Here is an 11,901-nt window from a genome sequence, read left to right on the forward strand (position 1 = left end):
ATGTCACTTACCTCAGTTGCTTACTGACACTTGATGTTTGTACGTTTAAGACTCATCTTGCTGTTGGGATTGTAAGAAGTTTTGAACTGGTTTTTTAATACAGTATTGTGTTTTAATGTAACTCGCCCTGGGACCTCGGGGTGAAGAGTGCGTAACTAATAACAATAAAATTAATAATAAATGCTCATGTGATTAGGGCGTGGTACTGATCATGCCAAGGTCACAGGTTCGATCCCCATTTGGGCTACCAGCAGCATATTTCTTCATCATTGTAAGGAGGTTGGACTAGAAGTTCAGGCTGTGCGGGGACACTCTATACTTTTTCTAGATCTGTAACAAAACGTGCACAGTGTTTCAAGAGACGCGGGAGGGGCCAAAGAAGGCCGGCCCCGTCTCAAAGGGACGGGAGATGCCTTTGAAGGCGGCGGAAGTGCGCATGCTCCGCCATTGTTGACATCCGGGTTCTTTCCCTCTGCTCAGTCCGTGTGGCTGCGTGTTTGCTGCTATCGCTGCGGGGGAACGAGGCGTGCGGGGGCGGAGAGGAGGCGTCGCCTCGCGCTCGGACATGTCTCACGGGCACAGTCACGGCGGGGGCAGCTGTTGCCATGGCGACGACCACGAAGAGCCTCCCGAGCGGCGCGGCCAGGCCTGGGGCCTTTACCTGCGCATCGATCGCGAGCGCCTGGAGTGCCTGAACGAGCGGAGGGAAGGTAGCGGGGCTCATGTCTTCCGCGCCTGGGAAGACCGCGGGGACCGCCAGAAGGTCTGCCCTCCTTTCTTTCTCTCTCGCCTCCCGGGGGGGTTGTGGGTGGGAGCTTGTGGCCGTTTCGGTGCTGCTGAACTGCAACTCCTACCAACCAAGCCTCGCCGTGGGCTATGCCAGGGAGTTGTAGCTCGACAACACCTGGAGGGCGTTGGTGCAATGCACCAACACAAGTTGCTACACTAGACCCCACGTGGCTGAAGTACAACTCCTGACATCCCTGCATAGGTGCATCCAGGATTTATTTTTGGGAGAGGGGCAGGCATTAGGTTAGGGGGTCAGAATCGAGTTGTCTGCGACGCAATTGTTCATTTAGTTAAGAACTTTTTTATTTATTTACTTGATGGGGGGGGGCACCTGCTCCTCCCCCTGGCTGCACCCATGCATCCCTATCATTCGCCACCTGGCAGAGTCTGATGAGAGTTGGAGTCCAGCAACATCTGGAGGGCCACTGGGCTCCCCATTCCTGGCATAGATATCGACCCAGCGAAGGTGCTGGTTATGGGGAGGGGCAGAGGGAGGGTCAAGGGTGTGTGTCAAGGGCACTCGTCCGCCCATTCATTATTATTTGATGCATGTGGTAACTGCGCAGAAAGGTATTTTTCACATACAAATTATAACTCAGTTATGAAGTGGAAACTAAAAAAAAAACAACCTAAGCTTTTTCCAGAGAGGTAATGGTGTTTATTCTGTTGCCATAGAAACAAGGCTTATCTATTTAAAATATTTGTAAGCTGCCTCTTAGGTAAGCTATTTGAAGGTGGGTTCTTAACAGTATAAATTGAAAGCTGGCATGCTTAGAAACAAAAACTAGAGTTTTACCCGGAAAATGTATGGGGGAAAGTTGCAGCACTCAGGACTTTGTAGTTTAGATAAAAGGTGAGTGAGAGATGACATGATAGAAGTTTATAAAATTATGCATGGCATGCAGGAAGTGGATAGAAAAAAACCATTTTCTTCTCTCAAAGTGTAGCAGTGGAACTCATGGACACCGAGTGAAGTTGAATGTTGGAAGATTCAGTACAAATAAAATACTTTTTCATGCAGCACATAGTTAATCTCTGGAACTCGCTCCCACAGGAGGTGGTGATGGCCACCAACTTGGATGGCTTTAAAAGAGAATGGGACAGATTTATGGAGATAAGGCTTTCAGTGGCTACTAGCCATGATGGTTATGGTCTGCCTCCATGGTGATGCTTCTGTATACCAGTTTCTGGAAACTCCAGGAAGGGAGAGTGCTTTTGTTCTCTGGTCCTACTTGTGGGTTTCCCACAGGCATCTGGTTCTCTACTGTGAGAACAGGATGCTGCACTACATGGGTTATTGGCCTGATCCAGCAGCTCTTCTTATGAGGGCTCACAAATTTAATATGGCAAATAAGATTGATGGGAGTCTGCATGCTTATTATGAAAGTTAACTCCATCAATATAAATATAAATTACTTCAGAAGGCATACAGTATATTTAGGATGGCAACAGTAATGTGAAGCATGATGTCATTTTCCCCTTGGAACTTGTACATATGAGACAAAGTGTTGAGGATGTCCAGTGTACTTTTCAGGTCCGAGAGAGATAAGACAGCCCTACTTAGAAGCAAAAACTTACTGGCTGCCAGTACTGTCTGTCAATGTACGTAATACATAGACTGTAAAGGGACAGGTCTTGTTACACCACCTGGTCCAGTCAGTTTGTTTATTGACTGGAAAGGGTCAGGGAGGTGGCTGTGCCATTTGGCGCTATTGCTTATGTCTCCTGATAGATTCCCAGTGCACACTATGTTATAGGACTGTTTTGTAGGTAGTTGAGTTAAAGTTGTACTTGCCTGTAAGTGCAAAGAGGTTTGAAAGAAGACAGACTTGGATTTGTATGTGTTTGCCTAGATGTCCAGAATTCTGTGCCTAGAAAATTACTGCATTCTGCAACTGTGATGAATTAAGGCAAATTATATATTGTTCTGTCTGTGCACCTAAAATTCAGGTTTTGAAGTCACATAGAATTATCTGGGCAAGAATGGTATGGGCATGGAGAGCAGGGTTAGACTGACAGCAGGTGTGGTCTGTGAGTCACAGCATATTAGTTTTGGGAGGCATAAGAGATGGCCTTTCCCCCCAGGCTTGGAAATAGCCACCTGCCTGGGGTAGATCATTATTGCTTCCAGGCAATCCAAGAGGGTGGTCTTGCAGAGTGGAAGCAGATTCTTCCTCAATTTTTCAAGGAGAAAATGAATAAGTAGCATAACTTTGTGTAGGTTGCTGAAATGTGTGGACTGAGGTAACATACTGTATGTGCATTTATTTGCAAGGCTTTCTTTCAGTTTATGTTACTACTGCCCGGCCTGCATGTATCCAGACTTTTCTTCTTAGCTGTGATGGCTAGGAACTTGTTCTTTAAAAATTACAACCCAAAAGTAACCTCTGGTGTTCTCAAGGTGCCATTGAACAAATTGAATGCATATACAGTAGCATGCAGGACAACATTTTTATTCACTGGATATAAATTTCCTTATATTAAATTGAGTTTTATGTTTCTTCTAGTTTGTAGAAAGCGATGATGATGAAGAGCTTTTGTTTAATATTCCGTAAGTACCTATTTTGCATGAGTGCATGATTTATTGACATTCACGTCTCCCCATGTTCAGTGCTGTTTTTTCCTCCCTCTTGAAATGTAACTTAAAATGCAGAACATTTGGGTGGCAGTCAAGCTGCAAGAGGTAATTTTGGAAGACGGCTACTATAATTTTATTTTTGTTTCTACCTGATTTTCAGGGAAGACTGACTCTCAAAGCAGGTTGCAATTAAAAATCCACAAAAAGAGTGATATGTTAGGGACGCGTGAAGTGTTTATAGCACTCTCCAGCAGCTGATGCCATAATAGAGGTTTCAGGCTCTTCCATTGAGAGAGGGGGGTGCAGAAGGAGCTGTGGGTAGACTGGGCGGCAGTATGACGGCAGGTTAAGATGGCAACCCCTTCCAATGTTCTGAAGAGTCATCTGACAATGTTGAAAGTGTGACATTCTTACGGCAAGATTTTAATCCTATGAGTACAGATAGTTTTATGTTACACTTTAGTACACCACCTAGGAATCTTCTGGCTTGTTAAAAAAATGCTTTAAATCTACTGTACTTGGAAAACCAGCAATCTGTCTCTTGTTGCAGTTTTACCGGCAATGTGAAACTAAAAGGGATAATTGTGATGGGAGAGGATGACAACACACACCCATCGGAAATGAGACTGTAAGTAGGGCTGAAGGGGAAATATTTTGTGGTGGAACTGTTGTGCTGTGCAAATGCCTAATCCTACCAAGACAATAACTGAGTGGTTATTCTTATTTTTTGCTTCACCTGTTCCATTATTCTAGTCAATACTGGTCACTGTGTAGCTTGCAGTAAACGGTCAAGATCAGTTAATTAGAAATTGGCTATACTCAAATTCTGGGACTGAAGAACTGTCTTTCTTTACTCTCATAACTTCCAGGTCATCATGCAGCAGAGACAGCAGAAGCTACAATTGGCAGAATTTGTCAAGATCTGGCTTCTGTACTAATACGTGCTCCTCCCTTGCTTTCCTGCCACTGCTGAATGGTCCCTGTGCCCCAGTCCTACTTTCTCCTGAGTGCCTCCCATTCTTCAGCTCCTTCTTTCCTCAGGTGTCTGCTTTGTCCCACTTCCTTCTAACCATCTTGCCACTTGGCTAGCCTTCCTTCCACTCCCACCTCACCTTGGTAGCACATACTGTACTTAAGGTTTCCCTCTTAGCACCTTTGTCGCCCCTGAACAAAATACAGGATGCTAGTTCTTAGGTGGAGCCCATAAAAATAGGGTCATACAAATAAAAGCTTATGATATGACCTGTGGGACCCCTAGAAATCATACATAGATCCCTCACATTCATCAGGAAGAGTGCACATATTTACACTCCTGTGTGCAACTGTGGAGACTGGAACTGTAGAATCATGACAGCTATCTTTAGTGCTGCAGTGGGATATTGTTGTTTTGGCTGTGTGCTCTAGGCAAATTGGCACTTGGCTTTGCTGTCGTGACATTTGCAGGTTGGTGCCCGTAGCAGTTGGGTGCAGGAGCTTTGCGAGTAGCTTGCCATTCTGTCATCTGTGGTGGTTTGAGGGCAGAGTCACAAAGGAACAGGGAGTTGATGGATTGGGGATGTGGCTGAAGATTCTTAAATTGCTAATATTAATTAAATCAGTATTTCCCTTAGGTAGCAATGTTGGTACTGCTGATTTACCAGCCCAGTTACTCAGAGGTCCATGAGTTATAGTTCCTTCCTTTTTCAATAGGGGGAGTAGTTTCCTTTTCTAAGCAGTACATTAGGGCAGTACTGTAGTCTTCAACTTTTTCAGACCTGGGACTCACCTTCAACTGCATTTGGGGACGTATCTCTTAATTACTATTTTGTACTACATACAGGTAACTCGCATCTATGCTTATTTTAATTACATTATCATAGCTTTGCATGGGTGGGTAAGGGAAATGATTAAGTAAATGGAGAGTGGAGGGGAGAGTGGAGGAAACCCACTCTCCATTTATTTATTCCCCTCACCTGTGCAAAGCTGCTATTGCGGGCTTACTATGATTTGGGTAAGCAGTGCAAGGGCCCTGGAAGCATCCCAGAGCCCTTGCACCACCTTCCAAGAGCCAGATAAGTGAGGCATTGGGCTTTGGGAATGAGGCATGAGGGCTCTGGGAGGTTCCTAGAGTCCTCCAACCTCCTTCCCAAAGGTGGGCAAGTAGCACTGGACCTTGCAGGTGGGCTGACTCTGGGGGTTCATGACTTTATTTATTTTTGTGTATATGCATGGACCCCCAGAACCTAGCCCTGACATAAGATGAGAGTTACCTGTACTTTCAGGGTGGTATTTTGGTTGTTGTGACCCACCTTAGATCAATCTGTGGCCCAGCAGCGGATCCCAACCCACCAGTGGAGGACCAATGGAATGGAGCAGGGGTAACCATTTTATTGCCCTCCAGATGTTGACAAACTACGGTTTCCATCATGCCTGATTTTTGGCCATGCTGGTTGTGGCTAATGGGAGTTGTAGCTCAAAAACATATGCAGCTCAAAAACACAATATTGGGCTGCCTTTGCATTAGATAGACTTAGAGCATGTCTTAAGCCAGCCTTCTCCAACCTGGTTCCTTCCTGCTGGTGGTGCGTTACAGCCCTTGCCACCCCTGACCTTTGGCCGTGCTGCATGGGAATGATGGCCATAGCAGTCCCAAACAATTGGAGGGCACCAGGATGTGAAAAATAACTTGTTTTGTCATCTGATTTCTCAGTTTGTGTGGTGCTCCTAGCAGTTGGGCTATGTTTCACAGTACAAAGCCAAATTACATTGCTTGGGATATATAAGCAAACTTTGAATTTGTGCAGGCTGATGTTTGCTGTTGTCTTTATTTCAGCTTTAAGAACATTCCTCACATGTCTTTTGGTGATACTGCCAGAGAACCAGATCAGATGTTCAGCCTGAATCGTGATGTTACTGGAGAACTGGAATATCCTACAAAGTGAGTCATTGCTCAGCTCTCACTGGGAATGTGCAACTCCCTTGTTTTGAAACTGGAAACAAATATTTAACCTGTGCCTGAACAGCAGCTCTCTGATAGTTCTCCATGTACCAGATGTCAGGACCTTCTCTTTTGAACTATAATTTGTAGTGTTCTTGAGCATAAGGAGCCATGGCAGTTAAATTGGTTAATATTTCTACTGTGCAGACATGCTTGGTGTAAGAGACGGAACATAAAGAGAAGGGCAACTGTCTTATTTCCAGACTGATTCTTAATTATATTTTATTTTCTGGTACAGTATAGTGCACAAACAGCATTTTTGCCACTGCTGTTTTATGTGGTATGGTGCTTAATTGCTGCTCCTGAAGCATAAGCACCCCAGCTGGATACATGCAAATTAATAAAGAAGACAAGGGAAGTTAACTTGATACCTAGACTGTAGAGAAGCTTTTTCCTTACCCAGCTTCTTCTTGAGCTTTCTTCTACAATTGAGGATGAGAGTTTTGTGGCTGGAGAAGGCTTGAAATGTAGCAAAAGCTATCCATCATGGGGTTTTGGCCTCCTGTTTGTGTGACACCCATTAACTGTCTTCGTTTGCTCCCATTTCCTTTTGTGATACTATAATTAGTTATTACTGATGTGATGTTTTGTCATTACAACAGAACAAAGGTGATATGTACCATTTTCTGGAACAAAAAACCACAGGAAATTTAAGGGTGTGGAAAGTTGCAGCCCTGGTTTTAAAGTATTCCGTTTCTGAATTAACTTCCCAAGGTGACATGATTCCCCATGTGCCCCAGAAGAGGAAAGGCAGGAAGAAGAATGTAGTAGGTTGGTTGTGTTGCTGAACAGACAAAACTGGAATTTCAGAGTCAGAAGCCCTCTAAATGGGGGGTACCATGAGGCATAAATAGGCACAACGGTCTCTAAATGTGATCGGTAGTGTAGTCACTGAAAAATCCCAAAGACCAAGAAGTGAATTGAGTGGCTTTAAGGGGCAGCATCTGATAGAGGAGTATTTCAGTAATGGATTAGGCAGTGGTAGGTCTCTCCCAGAAAAGAAAGAGCACCAGTGACAAGTGTGCCCTGATCGGTTTGCTGAAACAGCCAAAATTCTCTGACTGCTGCTGCAATCCAGGAAGTTAAGGTGATCCCTTTCTCCCTTCAGGCTTTGCCAGTTCCTGAGCTTGTGTCTTGGTCTGGAGTTGGTAGAGACAGTGACCCAAAAAAACTGTTTTTCTATCCTTGTGATTATTACTCCAGAGACCAGAATGCAATCTCTTGCGTGTCTGTAATGAGAATTGTGTATTCAGAACACCAAATTTCTTTTTTGTTTCAGAATTGCTCGCTTCTCAAATGTTTATCATCTGTCCATCCACATCTCCAAGAACTTTGGTGCTGAGACAACGAAGATCTTTTACATAGGCCTGAGGGGAGAATGGACAGAAGTAAGGGGCCAAGATGACAAATGGAAAAAGAGGGCCAGGCAGAGCTTCTTAAATTTGTATAAATTATCAATAGAGATAGAAAAACAAGACAGCCCCTGCCCATGTGCTTCTAGATCAGTAGACACAATAAAAAAGGGGAAAGGGGTGGGGGGAGGGGGGAGGACAGGGCAGGGCAGGGAAGGGAAGGGAAGGGAACAAAGATAGATCTTGTGCAAGCAGGAATGGCCACTAAGGATACCTTTACTTATTTATAAAATTTCTATACCGTCCTTCATCACTGGAGAGTTTATAATAGCAGGAGACAAGTCAAATTACATACAATTCTGTATGTAATTCTGTCTGAGCAGAGGCTCCAGGGTGGGTGCAAAATCAATGTGACAACCTTGGATGTTGTATATTTAAATGACTCCTAGCTGTTGTCTCCTGTTGTTAGTGGCTAGTGGAAAATAGCATATGAAAGTCTGTGCTTAAGGTACATCCATAGTAAAACATTAATAATGTTTAAATGCAACTATTGCATGCTAGTAGGTGTCCACCCCTTTATGGTTCTTAATGCTATTTGCTGTGGTTATGATGAGGAGTATGAAGTATACCCAAGCCATGTAGATGAGTCCACAAAAGCTGCTATCCCGTTGAGCTTGCTTGACTTCCTGAAAAAAAAGCTTTCCTGCCTTGTCACATGTTGATGCATTTTATGTCTCACAAATGACTCAATGAGTGGCTGTTTGCAGACATGCCACGTTTATATACCTGCCACTTGATTGCTGCAAATCTGGCCCCAGGCTCTCTGTGCAGGATGTGTTTCGATTATGTGGAAGATCTGTCCTATGATCTAAAGCAGAGATTCCTTAAATGAGCTGCCTGTCTTCAATTCCACCTGCTGCTCCAAATTGGGGTATGATTGTAAACAAAGCAGTTGTTGCTGTTTTGCTGGTTTTCCCTAGTGCAGGGCCCTGCCAAGTTAAAGCAGCCACTGACCTGTCTTGACAATCCTGCCATTTTTCACTGCACACAGCATACCTGAGTGATAAGGCATGCTAGACTTTGAGGGGACAAGACATGAAAAGAGACATCACTGCATCCCCAAAGGGGTAGGTTACCATCATCTTAAAACTCATCAAAGCAAGCACAGGTTACTCTAGGAATCTTTGCATAGTAAGTATTCTAGGGAAAATGTATGGTGGAAGAGAAGGTTCTGCTAAATGGAAATGGGATCAAAGGACTGCTCTGGCTTTCACCAATTCTCAACTTTACTGCGTTGCATCTTAGGAAGTCTTGTGTCTTTTCTGTACAGCCTCATCGACATGAAGTGACCATCTGCAACTATGAAGCAGCAGCGAACCCAGCTGACCACAAAATTGATCAGATCACACCGGAGACGCACTTCATTTCCTAACTGGCTTGTGCACCACCAGACTGCTGTGGAGGCTTGGAAGACACTCAAACACTTGAGGCTATAAGGAGCATTGTAGCATTGTTTCTTTTGTGGGTGTGGGTGTGGCTGCTTTGGTAAAGCAGGGCACCAAATGCTGGCATTTAGGTACCAATAATTATACCATTGCTAAGGACAATCATGGCTTGAGATCTTACAAATATTGAAGGAGTAGGTTTTGAAAATATTGGCCTTTGCCTGCCTGTAATGCAGTTGTCTCAACTATGTTGTATCTGTCAGGGCAGAAGTTTTTTTTTCAGTCAGTGATCTTCCTGTTCAGTTGCTGCTTCTCCTGCTGGCATACATAAAGTTGTGAGGCTGGTGGGAGACTTGGTCTGGGAGTGTTGTACTATCTGGGATTCTGTTCTGCCTCTTGAATGTACTTTATACAGGGGGATAAGTTATTGGTGTTCTAGATGAGCTCTTGGATAATTTCAAGTTAATGTGACTTGTACATGGCAGTATTCATTTGGTTGTGCTCCAGAGAGTGCACCAAAGTACTGCATGCTTCTCCATGAATATCATCCAGTAAGTTGCTTGCCAAAATGCAACAGCTTCAACTGTGCATCTAAAACCTGAAGAGGGATGTTTCTCCTGTGCTTAACTTTCTAACCAATGTGGCTTAATTTTTCTAATAAACATGGCAAAGAGTGTGTATGTCCCTTGCGTATATCATTATTATTTTTTTACCCTCCAAGCAGGAAATCTGCCCTTAGTGCCTGACACAATTGACTGGTACAAAATAAATGTGGAGGAGTACAAAGAGCACAAGAAGAGCCCTGCTGGATCAGATTAAAGGCCTAGCTAGTTCAGTTTTTGGTTCTCACAGTGGCCAACCAGATGCCTTTCGGAAGTCCACAAGCAGGGCAATGGGGAAATAAAGTAGTACGGAAGGGTTGAGATTTATGGACCACTGTCAGCATTAGTTTTGTTGACAACAGTAGATTTTAAAAAAAAAATCTTTCCCCCCTGCAATGCAAGAATCTCAGCTAAAGCATATATGACAAATGCCCATCCAGCCTCTGCTTAAAAACCTCCCTATTGTCACATTTATATTCCACCTTTTCTTCAAGGAGCTCGAGGTGGTGTACATGGTTTTCCCTCTCTCCAGTAGGCTAGGCCAAGAGAAAGTGTTTAGTTCAAGATCAGTGATCTTCATGGATGAGTGGGAATTTGGACCCTGATCTCCTTAGTCCTAGTCCAACATGCTAGTAGCCAGTTCTTAACTAAGGCTCAGCCTTAAACCCTTATAACAGATTATTCCCCATTGAACAGCAGGACTAAAGAGCACAATCCTGTGCATGTCACTTTACATGTTCCAAAGTAATAAACCCTTTGTTGCCGCCGGGTATAAACAACAGCCAATCCAGGTTCCTGTACATTTTCAAAATATGTGTGCAGTGTCCACTTTACAGGCTAAAGATGACAGCCTCTTTCCTATTACACCTTAACATTTGATGAAGGGAGGGAAGAGGAACATTTGTTTCATTGGCAATGGTGGTTGTAAGTCACTTGGCATCCATCTGTCTCAAGACAATGGAATGTGCCTCTGGGTGTAAAGTCAGACCATGGGGCAAGCCTGCGCAGTGTGTATGAAGGTCCTGGGCTGCCAAGATGACAAGAACTCCCTTTTGGTCTCACTGATGTGGTACAAAGGAAAGCAGAGCAGTACATTTGGCACCAGCTTGGCTGCAGGAGATGCTGGAAGGGAAGGAAGTGTACAAGGCACTATCCAGCCACCTTAGGGACTCCACTCTGGATTTGTGTAGGGTTTACTCCTTAGCCTTTTCTTCTGAAGATATTCCACAAGGCAGCAGAGGTTTAGGATCAGTATTTTCCTTCTAGATGGGCTACTTTCCCAGGTTAATGAACCCCATCTACCCCTCACTTCCTTCTACAGCTCATGTAGAAACTGCCTTGACCGTTGGGCCCACTTTTGGTCTCATCCACTCAATCCACTGGAGCCTGTCTTCACATGCAGAGGAAGTCCCTAACTCAACAAGGGTTTGAGACCCATTGGCTACCCTCACCTGGTTTAGCCAGCCAGTGGAAGCTGTTCCCAGGGCGTGGCCACTGTCACATGCTGACAGCTTCTAGCAGCTATAAATGAGAGCTGAGTGCAGGGTGGGGACCAAAGGTGGACAAACTACCCCAGATAGAACATGTCCCCCAACTGAGCCACTACCCCTCCCTAAAATCCCATACCTATTTACACCCACCACCCACTACCAATTAGCTTTTTCATCTTGGCACAGATGAAAATAAGTAATTTTGTTACTGTTGAACAATTGTGTCAGAAGTCCTTGGCAATTCCCCCTCTCCTCTTCTTACTATTGTTTAAACCAATTCATAAACCAAGAACTTATACACTGACCACTAATAATGAAACATGTACCAGTAGATATTTTCCCACATTTATTATGCTATTTTTGTGATAAACAAATGACATGAGAAAACTTGGTATCCTTGTTTGTGTAACATTCTTGATTATAAAACCCAATTAAAAGAAAAGAAGTCATTGCCGATCTACGGTTGTACCAGCAGATCCTAATCTATCTTTCGCGGACATACCCATTGCTAATAGGTGTGAGATGTTAAATTCACAGGAAGGACTCGTCCTCTAATCTGGTATGCTCACCTGGTCAGACTTTCAAAATCAAGTCAGGCAAAATTTATCCTGCTAACTCGGTACAGTTAGCAGGCACGTGCTACATTAAGTACAGTATGTGTGACGTTA

The 11,901-nt window shown here is 44.1% G+C and overlaps 1 protein-coding gene across 1 annotated transcript; it reads left to right on the forward strand.

Annotated features, from left to right (window-relative positions):
- Positions 1–514: 514 nt before the first annotated feature.
- PITHD1 (PITH domain containing 1) lies at positions 515–9,819 on the forward strand. Its single transcript, XM_033157741.1, has 6 exons — positions 515–763; positions 3,297–3,340; positions 3,918–3,995; positions 6,180–6,284; positions 7,624–7,732; positions 9,027–9,819. Exons 1-6 carry the CDS (start codon positions 566–568, stop codon positions 9,126–9,128), a joined length of 636 nt encoding a protein of 211 aa, XP_033013632.1. The 5' UTR covers positions 515–565; the 3' UTR covers positions 9,129–9,819.
- The last annotated feature ends 2,082 nt before the right edge of the window (positions 9,820–11,901 follow it).

The sequence above is a fragment of the Lacerta agilis genome, chromosome 8 (genome assembly GCF_009819535.1).
Source record: "Lacerta agilis isolate rLacAgi1 chromosome 8, rLacAgi1.pri, whole genome shotgun sequence".
NCBI lineage: Eukaryota > Metazoa > Chordata > Lepidosauria > Squamata > Lacertidae > Lacerta > Lacerta agilis.